At 31.3% G+C, this 20,197-nt stretch overlaps 3 protein-coding genes across 5 annotated transcripts in view; 2 read left to right on the top strand and 1 right to left on the bottom strand.

The window, feature by feature from the left end:
• LOC143193979 (scavenger receptor class B member 1) overlaps window positions 1-13,250 on the top strand; it is a 75,082-nt gene extending 61,832 nt beyond the window's left edge. For all 3 annotated transcript variants that reach the window (XM_076400487.1, XM_076400489.1, XM_076400488.1), the window contains 5 exons: window positions 1,179-1,379; window positions 6,382-6,609; window positions 9,336-9,629; window positions 9,687-9,812; window positions 12,332-13,250. In XM_076400487.1, coding sequence (XP_076256602.1) covers window positions 1,179-1,379; window positions 6,382-6,609; window positions 9,336-9,629; window positions 9,687-9,812; window positions 12,332-12,655 — 1,173 coding nt within the window. In that variant the 3' untranslated portion in view covers window positions 12,656-13,250. The remainder of the gene's footprint in view (window positions 1-1,178; window positions 1,380-6,381; window positions 6,610-9,335; window positions 9,630-9,686; window positions 9,813-12,331) is intronic.
• Window positions 13,251-13,873: 623 nt separating this feature from the next.
• On the bottom strand, window positions 13,874-20,043 carry Vps50 (Vacuolar protein sorting 50). Its single transcript, XM_076400482.1, has 16 exons — window positions 19,796-20,043; window positions 19,518-19,706; window positions 19,153-19,464; window positions 18,910-19,098; window positions 18,636-18,854; window positions 18,453-18,585; window positions 18,246-18,399; window positions 18,003-18,192; window positions 17,816-17,948; window positions 17,578-17,755; window positions 17,254-17,461; window positions 16,902-17,201; window positions 15,086-15,244; window positions 14,910-15,031; window positions 14,661-14,850; window positions 13,874-14,606 (listed from the first exon to the last, which is right to left on the bottom strand). Exons 1-16 carry the CDS (start codon window positions 19,850-19,852, stop codon window positions 14,487-14,489), a joined length of 2,853 nt encoding a protein of 950 aa, XP_076256597.1. The 5' UTR covers window positions 19,853-20,043; the 3' UTR covers window positions 13,874-14,486.
• On the top strand, window positions 15,417-16,884 carry Trmt6 (tRNA methyltransferase 6 non-catalytic subunit). Its single transcript, XM_076400528.1, has one exon. It carries the CDS (start codon window positions 15,546-15,548, stop codon window positions 16,809-16,811), a length of 1,266 nt encoding a protein of 421 aa, XP_076256643.1. The 5' UTR covers window positions 15,417-15,545; the 3' UTR covers window positions 16,812-16,884.
• Window positions 20,044-20,197: the final 154 nt, after the last annotated feature.

Consider the following 20,197-nt stretch of genomic DNA (forward strand, 5'->3'; position numbering starts at 1 on the left):
TTAACAGATGTTTATATTAATACTTCTATAAAAGCCAACGAAACCAAATCCAGTCATATAACTTTTGCGTTCCATAGAAGAACATGTCCACAAGTCTATATTAATAATTGCAAACTACTACAAGCAGAGGATGCTAAATATCTTGGTATGCACCTAGATCGACACCTAAATTGGAAGAATCACATACTCGCCAAACGGAAACAACTTGGACTTAAACTCTATCAAATGTATTGGCTTATCGGGCACAAATCCAAGTCATCATTAGATAACAAGATATTAATGAATGAATCTATACTCAAGCCTATTTGTTCATATGGAATCAAACTATGGCAAGTTTAATACATCCATCATACAATGGATCCAAAATAAAGTGATGTGTGCCATTGTCGATGCTCCGTACCATGTTTCAATTGAAGTGATACAACGCAATATTCCTCTAGAATCAATAAAGGATATAAATCTAGGTGTTTGTGTGAAGTACTTCGAAAGAGTGTCAGTGCATCCCAATGTACTCGCTAATCAGCTAACTAAAATATTTAACACTAACCGACCTGATTATTGGGCATATATATAGGCTTTAAAATAAGCTTTAAAATAAGACATATATCATAATAATTAAATTAAAGTAGTATTTTGTACAGGACATCACTTAATGAATTGATTTTCTACATGCCACGTATATATAATATAAATATAACAAATACTTATTACCCTCTGGGCAGATTGTGGAACTACTAAGAGTAGTAAAATAATACTTCGAATTATGACAAATACATATCGCTGATTAAAACACACGTAAGATTTTAATAACACAAAAACGTGAGAAAAACTATAGTAATTAAATAACTAATTAGGGCAATGGGGCATTTAAATATTAATATAGTATAATTATTTCAAATTATGAAAAAAAAACTTCACGAAATTCTCTAGACCTCCGTGGAAAAGGTTGCAAAAACATCAATTTATATTCAGATAACAAATTGTGCTAAATTGCAGTTATAAAAAAGTTGTTACATTATGGTTTCCAAACGTAATCATTAATTTTTCGCACGTAGAATCATAATTTAAAAGAGTACCTATGATGACATTGTATTCACCTGGAAAATGCATAAACGCTATATAGAATGCTTTGCTTCTTCATAATGCTGGGCTAATTAAAATTATTTCTTTTATTGCAGAGTATAGCTGATGTTGTGTCGAAAAAGAGCTTCATTACGCGGTTAGGATTGAACCTCATCATCAGACAAACTAGGTCGGCACCGTTGGTTCAGATGACTGCGAGGGAATTCATGTTCGGGTATAAAAACGCTTTGATGGATTTGGGTAACACGTTCATGCCATCCTGGATATACTTTGACAAACTTGGATTAATAGATCGAGTAAGTAATAAATTCTTAACGATAAAAACTTTTAAACAAAACATAATATTATCAACCATTTTTTTTATAACATCTTTATTAGATACGCTTAGTACAATCTTAATTTACAATTAATTTATTACTACTTCGTCTATGTACTTGGATTAATTCACAAGCAAGACGAGTGCGAGACAATACATCAATATATATTACATTCAATATGTAAAGGTATACGCTTTATATAAGTTCGTATGGTTTTGTTCGCTTCACTCTCCTGACACCCTGCGCGCTGTCCGGTAGTTGTATTGCTTCCACGTTAGTATCTTCTTTCGTGTTTCAAGGCGAAATCTTGGATAACTTCGCAAATCCATTTGATTGCCAGATCATCGTGCAGTTCTTCGTTGGTTACGTAGCGATAGGCATTAGTAATCAATCGAAGAACCTTGTTTTGAAAACGTTGTATGATTAGTTGATTTGAATTTTTAGTGCAACCCCATATTTACACCCCATAGGTTCAAATTGGCTTTATAATTGTCTTATAGATCAATCTCTTTGATTTTAGATCAAGTTGAGAGTATCTTCCGACTAACCAGTATAGTTGTTTTATTTTGGTTCTAATGAATGAAAAGTCCTCAAAAATGTTCCCCATTTATCATCATCCCAATTGTAGTGGGTATTATTATTATTATTTGATTTGATTTCAACAGTCCATAAAAGATCACACTCTTCTAATTCCACCAAAATACACAATATCTTATATAACAGATGTATATTCCTGGGTTTCAATTTGTAATGAAGTCAATTAATTTTTTAGTAAAGGACAGTCGACTGACCAGATTTCCAAAGATTAAGATAATTTTGAAAGGGTTTGGTACAAATTTGGATCAAGTAACTCTTCCTTCCCTACAATGCTGAACTTTATCGGCTATCCCAATCGTTCCCTCTGATAAAAATCAAATTTATCACTTTTAAATGACTCAAAATAGACTACGGAACCTTTGTTAAACCCCAAATTTGTTTTCAAACTTCATACATAGACATAATTAAAATAGAAATATGTCAAATTACCACTGTTACACAACAATTTTTCATGTAACACTTGAGGCTCCAATATTAATTGCACATTGTTCATGTGCAGAATATTTCAATTCCTATTTAATTATCGATGATTATATCATACAAAACAACATACAGAATTTTCTTTGCGATAAACATTTTTCCGCTACTTAGCTTTATATAATACTGTGAAAGTCTCTTCGGCAAACATATTAAAATCATGTTAATCAACGCATATGCCCTTTATGTAATAAAGAAAACCTAATAGCGAATAACTCAAGATAATTCATGAATCTGATAAAAGAAATGAAAAATGAAATTTTGCACGAAGTATAGTATATTTCATTAATAGAATCAAAATCACAATAATTAATTGCAAGGCCTGTATCTATCAAATTTCTCGTGTGATTTTTGGGACACTCTATATAGTCCTATTTAATGTTATTAAACCAGAACGAAGCCTTGAAAAGTCATTAATGTAACCTGTATTAAAAATAAATATTTTGTCTGTTAGTAATTGATTGGATAGAAGTCGACTAACAAATTCTAAAGAAATGTTATGCAATGCAAAACTATTTATTAGATACCAGAATTATCAGTCCAGTTTATAAATTGCACCAACAAAATATTTCACACAATTAGACATTCGTGTATGTATGCAAGAGGATTGTTTTAAATATATGAGTCAAATATAATAAACCTGACAGACCGACAAAACAAGTTGGATATTACTTGCGGTATCCAAGTTATTTGAGAAACTGCTGTTAAAACGTATTAAACAATTTATAGAAATACCAGATTTCCAGATTGGATTTCGAAATCACCACTCGACAATCGACCAGGTGAACAGAGTAACAGCGGTTGTAACACTTAAATACTGTCCTGCAATATTCCTGGGCTTCTCACAAGATTTTGACTGGGTATGGCATTTGGGATTAATCTACAAAATGAGCAAATTGTTACCGCGGAATTACATCGACTTCTGAAATCATATATTTTTGAAAGAAAATTTAGAGTGTCACATAAAGAGACGTTTTCAACAACTAAACCTATTTGAGCTGAAGTTCCACAGATTAGTGCCTTGGGACTACTCCTATATCTACTATATACTGCTGGTAACCAACAAAAGGATCTCCCAACAACAAAAAAAACAGTACTTGGAGCTGTGTAAAAAGTACAAGTAACGGTTAACAAGATTTACAAATGGACTAGAGACTGGAAAATACAGCTTAATAGCTCCGAATCTGTCCATGTTAATTTTGCGTTTGGGCGAAATAACAAGAACCTAATTATATCATTTGACAGATGCCCGATTTCTCAAGCAGAATCATCTAAATGCCTCGAAATATTTTTCCATGGTGAGTTAAATTGGAAACATCATGTTAGACAAAAAGCAGAGTAGATTAGACTAAAAGTAAAGCAACTGTACTGGTTAGTCGGAAGATACTCTCAACTTAACCTAAAATCAAAGATATTGGATTATCTGTCAGTCATAAAGTTGCACTAAAACACCAAACCAACTAGTAATCCAAGGCACCCAAAACAAAATTTTACGATTAATTAACAATGAACCAACGAAGAGCTGCACGATGACCTCGGAATCAAACAGTTACACGAAGTGGTCCAATATTTCGCCTTAAAACATGAAATAAGATTGCTAAATCACATACAACAGCAATATGGAAGCAATACAGCTGGACTGGACAACACGCAGGAAATCAGAAGATTAAAGCGAACCAAACCACACGAACTTGTTTAGTGTATGAGTGTATTCTTAACTTTACCTTAAGTAGATTATTTTATTTGGTTTAATTTGGGAAATACTTTGTATTAATCCCTAGTGTATTAATGCCGTACTCGCTTTGCTTGTGTATTAATTCATTTTAAAAAAGTATTTAATAAACCAAACATTTTTAACAAATAATTTGAATGTTTGTTTTGCATTTATTAACTACAACCACCTTATTTTTTCCTCAAAAGACATCTTATCTTATCCAGCCTTGTTACTGATGTCATTCAAAGAGGTATGGAGGAACTTATTAGATGTAAAAGTACTGCCTTCAACTGTAAATACTGTCCATCATATTGGGCGCTTTTGAACACGCTCAGCTTCCTCTTCCGAAATATGATGCATGTAGAAGAAGAATGAGGAAGAAGTCAAGTCTAAATTCCAGCTATTTCGAATGTTTATTTTGTCAATCCTCTGTATAGCTTCGAAACTTGGACATTTTTATACTCAAGCAACTTGTCAACTGCTTCAAGTATTTAAAAGATTTAATAATTCTTGCAGCAAATTCTACATGTCTCTCTTCGAAATCAATTAATAAAACAACTCTAGAGACACAGATTGAAATAGTTAGTAAATACTGCCTGTTGAATGAAAGGACAATGAATTACTCACATACTTTTGTGTCTTTTGAATGGAAGACGAGCAGGGCAACTCCAAAAGTAACATGAATCAAGATAATTTAAAAAAATGAATCTTATCCAGCCTTGCTATTGACGTCATTTAAAGAGTTATAGAGGAACTTATTAAATGTGGAAAGTACTGCCTCCAACTGTAAATACTGTCCATCATATTGGGCGCCTTTGAACATGTTCACCTAATGTATTTGAAAAAAGATCTATTTTTCAATAGGATGCTCAACTTCCTCTTCCGAAATATGATGCTTGTAGAAGAAGAATGAAGAAGAAGTCAGGTCTAAATTCCAGCTATTTACATAGCTTCAAAACATGGACATTTTTATGCTCTGACAACAGTAATCTTAAAGTATTTAAAAGATTTAATTATTCTTGTAGCAAATTCTACATGTCCCTCTTCGAAATCGTATTAGAGTTTTAGATTAAGGTTAGATCCAGCAATCAGTATGCAATTAAAAAAAACAACTCTAGAGACACAGATTGAAATATTTGTCATGCCTGTTGAATGAAAGGACAATGAATTACTCACATACTTTTGTGTCTTTTGGATGGAAGACGCAGCAGGGCAGCTCCAAAAGTAATATGAATCAAGGTGATTTGAAAAAAAATTAAGAAACGAATGAATGAAGAGACTGATTGGAAAAGTAGCGCCAGCGGTAGCTGATGTCAATTGATGAGGATGATAATGACGACTGATGTGACTGAAATGGTCATCATAGAGAGTCACAAATGTAACGCGTGGCCTAATAGTAGAACCATTTCTTCGGAATAACGCGAACTTCAATGACTTTATGACTGTTCTGGTTGAATATTATCCAAAATTCCTGAACTCCGGTTTAACTCGAGCAGGGTTGGTGTTTTCGTCAATTATTTACTTGAAGACCATTTAATACATTTTTCGAAACCGCAATATTATGGTTCTGGAGCTACACTTTTGTATACAATTATAATATTTTATAAATTCTTATTTCTACGACTTCGCGTATTATAAATTTCTATTGAAAACTTAACTCTTCTTGAGCCAATATATGTTCTCCTTGCTATAAAATAATTATACTTGGAAAATTAGCAACACATAGTTCAAAACCTAGATTTATCTACACAGATTATTGCAGGCCATGATTGATTGGTGTGACCGAAGGTCATTGATGTGGTATTATATTTTTATGCTTAAATGATTGAACATAAAAATGTGATTTCTTAGGTGAATTTTTGTCACTGAAAATATTATTCTTTAATATTCTTAAAAAGGTACTTATCTTTTGAAACACGTACTAATTCAATTTACAACTTTTGTCTAAATATTTCCATTTCCATAACATTTCAACTTTTTAAATTATATGATGCAGTTAATTTGCTCTAAACATTATATTTTTAAATTCTCATTCATATATTTCCTTAGTTTATTTTTATATGTGTGCGCTTATATATATATATATATATATATATATATATATATATATATATATATATATAGTATGTCAAGTGTGTGTACAACTCCACTTAAGTGTGCTAAATTGAAATAACTAATTTAGATAACTTTCAGATGTATGAATTTCGAGGGGACTTCGAAACAGTCTACACTGGCACGAAACTCGGTCTGTCAAACATCGGTCTCATCGACACATATAACGGAGACACGAAAATTCCGCAATGGGACAGCCCATGTGGCGATATTTCAGGAGCTTCCGATGGCACTAAATTTCCAGGAAAAATTAAGCCCAATGACACCTTATTGTTTTTCAGAAAAAGCATGTGCAGAGCTAAAACTCTGGTGAGTAACAGTAACTAGGTTTATATTGCATAGCGAGGTAATGAATAAATGCATCAAGATTAAGTACTTTCCTGGATGTTTCTTGAGTATTCCTTATTGCTATATGAACAAATGCATTACTCACAACAAGACATTGTTGACATCTATTGTACATTTTAATTATAAGCTACAGTTTATTAATTACTAGTATTGTGATTTAATTTTAAGAGATTTACATTAGTCGGTATACATATAACAGATCAATTGGAAAGTCTCGGACCTGACACATAGAGGGCGCTATTACAATTAAATCCATATGTTTTTAGTTAGCCCTAACTGTTTGTGAATTATAGCATTTTGAGTGAAGCAACTTTTGTAATTGTGAAAAAAAGGATAAAAAGGAATTTCGTGTTGATAAAATATTGCTTTTTGAAGGGAAAAAATAAATTTGAAGCAAAAACTTGCCTTAATGCCAAGTTTCCGGATACTGCCACTGGAAAATCAACCATCAAGGATTGGTATGCTAAGTATAGACGTGGTGAAATAAGCACCCAATACGGTGAATGCAGTGGGCGCCTAAAAGAGGTTGTTACCGACCAAAACATTTAAAAAATCTACAAAATGATTTTGCATGACCGTAAATTGAAATTAAATGAAATAGCAGACACTCTAAAGATATCAACTAAACGTGTACATCATATCGTTCACGAATATTTGTGTATGAGAAAGCTCTGTGCAAAGTGGGTGCCGCGCGAGCTCACTTTTGACCAAAAACAACGACGAGTTGATGATTCGGATCAGTGTTTGAAGATGATCAAGCGTAATAAAACCAAATTTTTGCGTCGATATGTGACAATGGACGAAACATGGCTCCATCGTTTCACTCCGAGATCCAATCGACAGTCATCCGAGTGGACTTCACACGATAAACCCTCTCCAAAGCGTGGGAAAACACAACAGTCGGCTGGTAAGGTAATGGCGTCTGTATTTTGGGTTGCGCATGGAATAATTTTTATTGACTACCTTGAAAAGGAAAGGAAAAGGACCATCAACAACGACTATTACATAGCGTTATTGGACCGTTTTAAGGACGAAATCGCTGAAAAACGGCCGCATTTGAAGAAAAAGAAAGTGCTCTTTCACCAAGACAATGCACCGTGTCACAATTCAGTGAAAACGGCGGCAAAAATCCATGAATTGGGCTTCGAATTGCTTCCTCATCCACCTTATTCTCTAGATCTGGCCCCAGCGACTATTTCCTGTTCTCAAATCACAAAATAATGCTCGGGAAGAAATTTTCGTCGAATGAAGAGATGATCGCCGAAACTAAGGCCTATTTTGAAGCAAAGGACAAATCATACTACAAAAATGGTATCGAAAAGTTGGAGGGTCGCTAAAACTAATTTGAACAATTTCATTGGACACTTCTGAAACTAAATTCATGCCAAAACTCTACCATTAGGCTTTGCCTTTGGTTTTATGTTAACGTTTTAAAAGTGCCGCTTTGTACTTTGAGCGTTCTTCATGATATAGTTAATATTGCAGGGTCATATTATTTGAGAATTAATGAAGAAAAACCAAGGAATTCAGTTACAGTAAGTACAGGAGTTAAAGTACTTGGAATCAGTGGTATACGATATGAAAGTCCAAAAATACTTAACACATGGGCTAAAAAGTTCTGGGCCTAACATTTCATTGCATTCGCCGATTTTCAGTCAGTACAATTCTTCAAAAGAAATCCGTTAAAATTTCATGATATCCTACTCATAAGTTTGTGAGTTATTATGCTAAGGGTACTTTTGTTATTTTCAATACAATGGACCAAAAATAATTTCGTGTTTTAATTTTACCCTGCTTCTTGATGGGAAAAATACCGTTTAAACAAGGCAATGGTTTGAAAAGTATTATAAGAACAATAAAACGTTGGTTTGCTGACTTCAAACGTGGTCGTAGAGACACCGATGATGCAGAAAGCAGTGGACGTCCAAATGAGGCAATAACACCAGAAAACATAAAAAACTCCACAAAATCGTTTTGAATTATCGAAGTTGCGTGAGTTAGCTAACATCGTAAAGATATCAAAATGATGTTCAAAGTGGGTGCCGCGTTTGCTCACTGTTGACCAAAAATAAGAACCTGTTGATGATTCTGAGTGAGCAGTGTTCGGCCATGTTTAAACGTAACAAAACGGAAATTTTGGGTCGATATGTAACAAGCGATGAAACATAGATCCATCACTTCATTCCGGAATCAAAACGATCGTCATCTGATTGAACAAAAGATAAATCGCTCTACAAAAGTGGTATTAAAATGTTAGAGCGGCGCTGGAATGATTGTATGGCTCTTGGTGGAGTTTACGTTGATGAAGAAACTAAATTTTGAACAAAAAAAAACTCGTTTTTATTGTTACGACCGGCACTTTTCAGCCAATCTGTTAGCTATTACATCAGCCGAACCGGCCAAGCTGCTGGAGCTTCGGTTTTTCTGAGACGGTAATATTTAAGAAAGGATATATTTTTCAAGTCAGTCACTAGTAAGATTTCCACTGGAAATCCTCCAACAGTTACAGCTCTATATCAGATAAGGAATATCCTTGAACATAAAGCCTATATAAAGCTTTCGATTTATAAAAAAAATCCATTAAAATTAATTCACAGTTCTTTGATATATTATTAACAACTATATTTAGGAGTATTTAATAGCATTATTAGTTATAATAATATTTTCATAGAATTTTTTAATTGCAGATTCAAGTCAACGAAACTATGGTTAAAGGTCTTAAAGCTTACGTTTATAATTTTGCTCCCGATTCGGATGACAACGGCAGGATCCACGAAAAAAATCGCTGCTTCTGTAAAAGTCAATCTATAGACGAGTGTTTACCAAATGGCCTGTTGGACGTAAGAGGATGTTATTACGGCTTTCCAATAGCTCTTAGTTATCCACACTTTCTCGATACGGACAAGGTGGCCTTTAATAAAGTCGAGAGCGGCTTGAATCCCGACCCGTCAAAGCATAAATCTTATTTTGTAATTCAGCCGGTAAATAATTGTACCACAAAAACATTTATAAATAAATCCGATTCGATTTTTTAATAGGAATCTGGACTGCCAATAAACGTAGCAGTTCGTTATCAAATAAATATGGCTCTTGGTAGTATACAAAACATTGCCAACACCGAAAGATTTGCTAATATGGTTTTGCCGCTTCTATGGACAGAAATTGTAAGTATTATAAAAGAAGAAATAGTTCATTTTGCCACATTCGTTTCATTTCTTCAAACTAACCCCCCTGGATGCAGTGCAATCAGATACGCATCATACATATGGACAACGTCGTACTTTGCACGATAGAAAGATTATTTTTCAATACCAGTGATGGAATTTTATTATCTGTCATCTACCAATTGTACCAACTGTAACAAAAACAAAACATTACCAACAAAAAAATTAATTTCTCAAACTCTCAATAGTTTCAACAGCCTAAATACCTTTTTATGCTGCGTACAGACCGGGCCAACGAAAGACAACGAATGGGTTTGTTGGGATATTTTTAGTTCTGTTTGGACGGTTTGACGACGGTCAACGAAGGTTTGTTGACATTCACTTGCAATCCGTAGGTATATACACTATAATCAAACAACGAACTTTTGCTAATAACAACAAATGGAATACGTGCGTTTCATCCAAAGCCAACGAATATTCGGTGTCCAACGCCGAATCTCAATTGTTGTCCTTCATTGGCACGGCCTATACGCAACATCTTTATTAAATATGCTTAGTACAATCCTAATTCACAAGCAAGACGAATGTGAGATAAATACATCAATATGTATTCCTCAATTATAAGATTATAATAACTTAATCTATAGTTTACACTAAAAGTATACACTTTATATAAGTTCGTATGATTTGGTTCGCTTCGATCTTCTGATATCCTGCGCGTTGTCCAGTAGTTATACTGCTTTCACGTTAGTATGATTAGTATTGATCTTTCGTGTTTTAAGACAAAATCTTGGATAACTTCACAAATCCATTTGATTTCCAGGTTATCGTGCAGTTCTTCGTTGGTTAAGTAGCGATAGGCATTTGTAATTAATCGAAAAATTTTGTTTTAACAGCGTTGGATAACTAGTTGTTTTGAATTTTTAGTGCAGCCCCATTTTTGCACCCGATAAGTCCAAATTGGGTTTATAATTGTCTGATAAATCAACCTCTTTGATTTTAGATCAGTTGAGAGTATCTTCCGACTAACCAGTATAGTTGTTTTATTTTGGTTCTAATATGTTTTGCTTTTTGTCTAACATGATGTTTCCTAACCCGAGCAAATCAGAACCATTCTTAATGTTACTTCATTCCCTGAACTGAGATCTTTAATATTCGTGTCAAGATTGGTTCTAGTTTTCAAGTATGGTCAAAGTCGATTCAAAGTGTTTTTATTACGTTTGATACGTTTTGTTACAAAGATGCGTATTTGCAGTACTTTGGTTTTGCTGTAGTAAACAGTGTAAAACCACGGATGTCAAAACTATTTTGTAATGTTTGCAGAACAAAGATGTACAAGTGGTCACTTGATAAAAATATATACTTTTCATATTCTGTATCAACGTTATAGAGAGAACAGAAAAATCATGTAGATGATTTCTAATTTTGCTCGATGAATGTCGTCTAGATGTGTCATCAGTGTCGAAGCGAATTAGGCGTACGGACACTGATCAATTGCCATAATGCTTTAAGATATGCCTTAACTCCTTCATCACCGGCGAGCAATAAAAGCAATTTCGAAATAATATAAGAGGTAATATTTGTTGGACCTGATATTCGAAAACTAATAGCTGACGTAAAGTTTACAATATGTTTAACGTCCGATAAAGCAGCAGCCTGGGCATCGTTTCAAAGGCTTAGAAGCACGTAATCGACAATTTATTGCAAAATCCAACCTCAAAATTGGAGATCTAATGTCTCTGATGATAAGACATTTTCTTCTTTTACATCTTCATTTTTTCTTCGGGTCGCGTGTGTGACGAGAAAGAAAAGCGGCTACACTAACATATAGCTAAAATCGAAAGATGATACTAAGGAATTTGTGATTGAAGACATAACTAGCGATTACTTTTTTTTGTTCTGGCCTAAAACCAGGCGGTGGCATAAATGACGCATACCTGGTCGCGGAGACTTGCCCTGGAGTGACAATTTGGACCAGGTTATGTGAAATATATGAAAAATTTAAATTCTGATGCGCTAAAATACAATGTGCTTAAATTACTATTTAAGACCAAAATTTAATGAAACAAAACAAATTGAAAATAAAGCGGCACATAGACGCTCAATATTTGGGTTTGCGCAATATAATTGACTTACACATGGACGAGATTGAAATGTTGCCCAATATATCGTGTGATTTTCAAAATCTTGAAAATATATTGCACAAACCTGGAAATATTCTGCGGTCTGTTGTCAAGACTGAGCAATATTACGCCACAACACCTTCAACATCACACATCCTTCAATATCGCCCTCATACAATACAATTTTTTGCAAAAACAAAATATTGTACAATAATATTGATCGTCTGGTCCTTAGACGGTGTGAAAATATTGTGCAAAAAAAATTGAGCGTCTATGGGTCGCTAAACTCGAAATCTGCGTCATGACAATGAATACTAAGTTATTAAAACCTTATCCAATCATATATTTCATATAGTCTTTGTTATCTAATAAAATAGTTTTTTTTTCTTTTTACAGGGGATGTATGATCTACCAGGAAATCTAAATTTACTATTTAAATTATATCTACAAATATTACCAACCGCTCAAACATGCGTTATGTATGCCTTATTCCTCCTAGGAATAGCATCCTTAATATATTCGATTTTCCTATGTTTTAAATCAAAACAAGTCAAAAATATCGACGCCGAGCATAATTGGATAGAAGACATCAATCTCGATATCGACCGAAAGATTTCAAGTTACATTCCAGAGAAGAGATCTAGTTTGACACCACTAGAACTACGAGAATATCTTAGCAGTTTAATAGCACCTGTTGATCAGCAACTAAGCAATTATTAATGCAACTGAGATATGGACTGTTTTTAGTTTGATGTGTGGAAACCCATTGAATTTGTTCCTTTTCGATATATTTTTTTAGGTCTAAGGAAATAATATAAATTATATTTATTCATTTAATTTAAGTACTATTTAATTTTTTAATGCCATAGTAGACTAGATTGAATTTGATAATTGAAATTCGAGTACAAAATGCATTCATAAATAATTCTTGCCATATCTGATCAAAGGCGTCTTAAAATGGAAACGTAATCATAGGTATAGTTTTATTTAAATTAGATAGTATCAAATTTGCTCATGTTAATATAAACCAAAAATATATTGCATTTATCGAACTATTGTGATATATAATTAAGTTATTATGTATTGTGAATCACAAGAGTATTTAAAAGTTTGATAACCCAAAAAATGTTGATTTCAAAAAGTGTCAACAGAATATTTTGGAAATATTTTATTCTGAAGGATAATAGTGTTATACTAACAGTATTACACAGAATATTTCTTGAATTGATAGTAAATGGGTATGGAATAATCTTATCATATGTATGACTGATATTTCATTTTTGTAGATTTTTTAAATAAATATATAATGGGAAAATAGTGTTCTTATTTCGAAAATAATTCATGATATATTCAAAACCGAATCTGATCGAATAACATCTGATATAGAATATAAATATAACACTAATAAGTCAGATATTAAGTCAACATGAAGAACAAATAATATTGGATATTACTACAGTCAAAGATACTATTACTAGTGCACTACAACAGGTAGAATAAGTAACTATGATGAAAAGTCAATCGCATTGACTTTGACAAATAAGAGGAAGCAGAATTTATTATACTGTCAGGCATTTTATAAAGTTGCCACCAAAAGGTTGCATTAAGTATAGGTAAGTGTAGTTGCGATATTTTAAAAAAACTAAATGTATGTTGTATGCATGTATGTTACTTGAGTTACTATTTTGAAATTTTTTTCAAGTTGTACGCAGAGTTTTTGGATTTGCTAGTCCCCTATCAGATATAGTTAATAGGCTGAATTTTGCAAATAAAACTTTCGCTCAATTATCTTCAAATATCAAATTGTAAAGTGAAAACCGTTTGTGACATAATAAAGGTGAGTTAATTTTATACAAAATGTATTCGGTTAGTTTTATTTTAATAGCCACAGTGAAGTGTGGTTGAATTAGCTAATATTTAATAAAAGAACACTAAACAACAAAATTATAAATAATATATTAATAATAGATACAAAATTTCAAAAATCAAGACTATTTTATAAATGTAACACATAAAGATAAGTTATCCAAAATAACTCATATGACAGATCATTTTTCACATAATTAATTAGTAAATATATAATTAAAAAGATTATTAATATCCGAATTCGGCCTTAATGATAGTAAAATTATTCAATCTAAAAATTTACATATTACAATCTTTCTAATCTCAAATTTGAAATTAATACATATTTTAGTAAAATAAAATAAAAATATTTATCAACAAAAGAATATATTGTATGCAAGTTATTAAAATAAGTTAAGTCCATAATTTATATCTTGTTCATTTGTCTTACAATATCTGGTGATATACATAATTTGATTAGATTATCCAAAAATCAGTCTGTTTAAAATATTAGTATATGTTTATAACTCATTAGAGATATTAAAGTAACAAAAGTATGATTACACATCATACAACAAATATATTATCACTCAATGGTGTCATTTGTGCATATGTAGTATAAGTTAATAAAAACACAGCAATAAAAACTAAGAATATCACATAAAAAATAATACTAAAATAACTCTAATGAACATTTCTAATTGTACTATCTACCCATAAGATTTCTGTCCATTTCTTCGATAATCTGTAAAAGTTTTTGACGTGATTTTTTATTATTTTGACATGCACAGCTCACTAAACCATATAAATGTTTAGAAGAATATTCCTAAAATATAAATTTTGTTAAATCAAATAAAACTGTATACAATAATTTATTTACTTTGTGTTCTCTTATCCACTTCTCTAATTCACTATCCGGTAAATAAAATGCTTTCACATAATTCTCCACATATTCCTTGTGTGGAACAGGTCTTAACGATGATATTTTTTCAAATTTACTAAGAAATTGAGTAAAATCAAGTTGCATCAACGCTCTTCCACCATTTGTACATTTCCTGGCCTCAGAAAAACTATAAATTCACACATATCATCCAGTAACCTTATGATATCTAATTATCTTCTTGCTTACCCCTGAACCAACGTATGAGTTACAATATGAGCAATATTTTCCCATAAAACTCTAAAGACATCATTAGATATTGGAACTCTATGTACCACCTCATCCAATCTAAGTCTAAATATTTGTACTTCCTACAATAAAGTTATTAAAGAAAAATAACATATTTATTAATGATCTTTACTTACTCTCAAAATCATATCTATATATGAGTTATGTTGAGACATAACATCCTTAACTTCCCAATTAATTTTGGACATTGATATTAATATCTGACGCAAATCAAAAACCTGAGCTATTACTGCCATATAAACGGGGCGTCTTAAATGAACCACACTGCCTATATTCTACAAAATATAATATTCTATAACATATATATTCTATAAATATAATTATATTCTAATTAATGCACCTTTGAAACTTTTGCGGTCATAATTAATATCTACAATATAAAACTCATTAAAAATACAACCGCTTTTATAAATTTCCTTACAATATTTCGCTAAAATTACTATTAATTGATTATTGCTAAAATTGATAAAAGCCTACTTGTATTTAAATAAACGCAAACTACGTCAAAGAACGCTAACATAACCTATTAATGCGTACATAACACACGTTATAAACTTACAAACATTATAATCAATCATGGATTTAGAAAATGTAATAAAAGCTGGTGATCAAGTAATAGTTCAAAGACAAGGTTATACAAAGCTCCATAAATTAAAACAACACGGCAGTGTGGTTATTGGAAAATTTACAGTCCAGATGGACAATATTGTTGGAGAAAAATACTTTGATACTTTTCAAATGAAAAACTGCCCCGAAAATAAGAAACTATTTATCTTAGAAAAGGTAGAAGAAGTAAACAGTGCTAGTAACGCGGTTAATATTGAAAAAAGTGGAAGAGATAACCGGAATATTGTGGGGGATGATAGTTCTCAAACACTAACAAAAGAAGATATTGATAAATTACAAGACGTTCAACTAAATTCTAATGCAATTGTAGAAAAACTAATTAACAATTCAAAAACATTTAATATGAAAACAGAATATTCACAAGAAAAATACATAAAAAAGAAAGAAAAGAAGTATTTTGAATATATACAAATTCGTAAACCAACAATTAGGTTACTTACAAATATGTTCTACAGACAAGATCCTACAAAAACACTAGGAATAAGGATTGATGACTTATCACAAATTCTTGCTTATGCAAATGTACATTCAGAGGGAAATCACTTATTGTATGACAGTGGTAGTTCTGGCCTCATGTCTGCTGCAATTATGAATTGTATAGGTGCAAATACTAATGGATGTCTTATTCATATGCACCCTGGAAATGAATGCCAAAAAAATGCATTCATAGCTATGCAATTTCCTCAAGAACAAAAGGATAGGTGTATCAATGTGAATTTGTATTCCGTTCTTAGGTGTTTTTACCAAAACAAAAAAACACAAAATGAAATAGATAATACAAATCACTTGAATAAAATTAAGACTGATGAAAATGTTGATGACATTGAACCAGCAACCAAAAAAGCTAGAATAGAAGAACAGTTACCCACAAGTTGTGAAAAGCAACCCCAATGGAAATTAGAGAATGAAAGAGCATGCAAAATTCTTCAAAATAAATGTGATTCACTTATTATAGCTGCCAAAGAACATCCTGTGAGCATAGTGAAAGAATTAATACAATTTCTACAAGGAGGACGCCAGCTAGTTGTTTTTAATTTGAACAAGGAACCACTTCAAGATCTATTTATTTACCTCAAAACCAGATTAGATACTGTTGCAATTAAATTAAGTAACAACTTTTTAAGAAATTATCAAGTATTACCAGAAAGAACTCACCCAGAAGTTATGATGAATAGTGGCGGATATGTTTTATCTGCAGTGAAACTTAACTGTTAGTTATAGTATAGTTTAAATTTTACTAATTAACTATGAATTTTATATTGCCTAAATAAATTTTATTTAAAATGTGTCTAAAAATTTACTTACTTGAGCAAAAAATTGCTGTAACATTATTTTGTTTGTCTGTGGTACTAAATGCTCTAAATAATCTTGAAGATACTCATATTGCTTTGATAGAAAAATTAAACTCTCTGTAGCCACAATTCTTTCGGCTAATCCAAACAGGATTTCCATTTTTCTCAAGTCCACCATTGGAGATAAATGGGCTTCTACAATTTTGCCTTCTGTATCAGCTTCTTCAAAAGGAAGTTCTAATATTAAGTTGTCTTTGATCTTTCTCAGTGTCAATGAGAGTTCCTCTGTATAAATATTGTTACCTGACACAGTCTAAAAAACTTAAAAGTTAAATGACAATATGTAATTTATTTATTAATCTTACCAAATCATTGGCAAAAAATAAATGAATAGAATACAAGTAAAAATCAAATAACTGGTTCATAGAGGTAATAATTTGGTATGCTATACTTTTTAAAAGCCTTGACATCTGAATATATTTTCCCATCTGCCGTAAAATTGAAAGTGTTGTGTTTGTCAAGATTGGTGCATTTTGATGATGTTTATTTATTTTTTTATTTACAGTATGTTGCCTAAAAGCATTTAAGATAATAAATGTTCTATATAAATATTCTGTATAAATGTAATAATAAATGTTCTAAAATTATATGTTATAAAAATTAATACTTATATTACGTATTAAACTCACTTAGTATTATCTTCTTCCACAAAATCCTTCTTTAATTCCTCAGACTCATCATCACTATCATCTGAAATATATTGAGATGACTCATGGTCTAGTTCCAAAATATCTTCTTCAATCACGGTTTCATCCAATCCACTATCAAAAGGGGTCCCATGATCAATATACCGAATAAAATAATTAGCTAATAAATGAAAGTATTAAGATTCATTGAGATTACTGTTTATGCTTTACTGTTATTTACCCATAATGCTGCTTCCATCTTGTGAATGTGAAGATGAACACTCTGTAGATGTCGTTGAATAGACTGCAATAGTAGGGCTCATTTGAATGGTGTTTTTATAGTTTTTTAGAACAGAGCGTACAGATTTAAATTCCTATAGATTAAATAACAAATACAAAAACTAGAGATTGTATACCATTTCAAATACCTGAAGCTGTAATATATTGAAGGTAGGTTTAACAGGGCATAATTCCCATATTTCATTTTCCAGGAATATTTTTAATTCATCTAATCTCTGAGAATGGTAGTTTTTGAAATAATTGATACTCTGTTTTCTTATTGATTCTTGTAAATCTTCAGATTTACTCGAACAAAACTCATCACCCACTTGTATCAACCTAAAAGTACAATAGCTATATCTTCAACAGCAATATGATGTAAAGTAGCCTACCGATGTACAACTTTTAAAACCTGTAAAAATTGATCAAACTTATATGAAGCTAAATCTGCATTTAGCAACAAACCAGATACTTTTCTTTGAACATCATCCCATATTTTTACTACATTATGATCCAATTTTTGTTTACTCATATTTAATTCAATATCTGTAGGTAAAATGATTGGTATAAAATTACTACCATATCTGATAATACTGTACCTAAGCCATTTTCATCCTCATTATTCTCTTGATTTGAATACCAATTGATTAGTTGATGATAACTCAAAACAATTTTGAATAAAACTTTGCATAATTGTACAAGACATGGTATAAAACTATCTTGATTTACTGACTAAAATCAAATTAGTATACTGATTTATTCTTTACCATTAGAATATTTACCTGGCACAACATTTTATATGGATTTTTTCCATTTTGATCTGTAGAATCCAATGTTTCAGATGTTGTTGTATATGAGTTTACAATGTTAAAAGAAGAATTGTAAATAGCAGTAATATAATGAACATGAATATTATCAATTACTGAAACTTGTGATTTTTCAAGTAAATTGTATGCTGCTTGAAGTTTACTATAACGTTCACCATCAAAATGGTAACACATCTTAAAATTATTAAATATTACAAACTCAAAAGTAAATAAAATTGATTAAAAATACTTGGGCTAATATTCTATCTAACTGAGTGTCAGTATTTTCTAAAGTTTCTTGTAATTTATAAGTCAAAGCAGCTACACAACTAAAATGTCTATATTTTACAGCAATCTTTTGACATCTTTTAAGTTCCATAATGGCTCCAGCATAGTCTTCATCATTTAACATTTGGTTGCACCTTTTATCAAAGCTATACTGTAAATATATATAGTAAGATATTGCACAGCTCTTACAATAAAAATATCATACCAAATTTTTAATCATATTTAAATTACTGAGTAAAATTTGTGCCAGTTTTCTTTTTCTATAATTTGCAAGAATTCCTAAACTTGCAGAAAACTGTTTTCCAGAAATATTTAATTGCCTTCTACCTTCTCTACATTGTTCTAAAGTTTCTTTTACTTGTTCTAATATATCTTGTATTGTTTTAAATTCTTCATTACATGAATTTTGATGCTCTAGTATCAATTGTAACACTTTTTTAGAAACAACTGAATGTTGTTGCTTCAAGTTTTTGAAATCTCTCTGAATTTGATCACAATCTAATACTTCAGGAAGTTTCTAAAAATATTACCATTAAAAATGTATTAATTATTTTTTAATAATTTATATACAGAGAGCTCAAATCGGCATATATCAAAATCCGCTGACATAGAAAAATATGCAGCTTCTATGCTCTCTAAAATATCTTGGTCTGCAGGTCGATCTGAATCCTGTGCTGTTTTACTATTAATTGATAATGTAGGCATTTTGGAAAAGTGATAATTTGTATCATCAAACCCCATAGACGGTATTCGTGGTGGCTAGAATTAAATTATATATACATTTATATCAGAGTCATAAAGTGTCCTATATTTCTCTTATACTAAATAAAAATACAATTACTCCTAACCTGTTTATTTATTAACCCTAAAAACTTTTGTTTAAGCTCTTCCATTTTGTTGGCCATGTTAAAAATTAAAAAAATCTTAACATATACACATACTATTGAATGTACTAATTATTTTATTTACAATGTTTTTGTTAAATTACTTGACTTTGAAAACGTCATGGTATTGTCTTAATTTCATATGTCATCTGTCTTTTATATGCAACCAAAGATATAATCCAATAAATTTGTTAGACCCTATCTCAGAATAACTACATAAATATATATATTATGTGATATTATGATAGCTGATTGTTAATCTTTTAATTTTTCTAATGACTGTTACACTCTTCACATTTTTTTTATTTACAACCCCAATTACATTAAGTTTACACATTTAGTCCTCAGAGGGCGCCAACATCAGTC

The sequence above is a fragment of the Rhynchophorus ferrugineus genome, unplaced genomic scaffold (assembly GCF_030347505.1).
Source record: "Rhynchophorus ferrugineus isolate W39M unplaced genomic scaffold, kcgeb_rfMv2 rfM3, whole genome shotgun sequence".
NCBI classification, from domain to species: Eukaryota; Metazoa; Arthropoda; class Insecta; order Coleoptera; family Curculionidae; genus Rhynchophorus; species Rhynchophorus ferrugineus.

What these genes read in the sequence shown, in the direction of transcription:
- Trmt6 (XM_076400528.1), top strand. Translation starts at nt 15,546, where the DNA reads ATGGATTTAGAAAATGTAATAAAAGCTGGTGATCAAGTAATAGTTCAA.
- Vps50 (XM_076400482.1), bottom strand. Translation starts at nt 19,852, where the DNA reads ATGGCCAACAAAATGGAAGAGCTTAAACAAAAGTTTTTAGGGTTAATA. An exon ending in TAAATATGATTAAAAATTTG is followed by an intron (nt 19,099 to 19,152) that starts GTATGATATTTT and finishes ATATATTTACAG; the next exon opens with TATAGCTTTGATAAAAGGTG. An exon ending in TCAATATATTACAGCTTCAG is followed by an intron (nt 17,949 to 18,002) that starts GTATTTGAAATG and finishes TTTAATCTATAG; the next exon opens with GAATTTAAATCTGTACGCTC.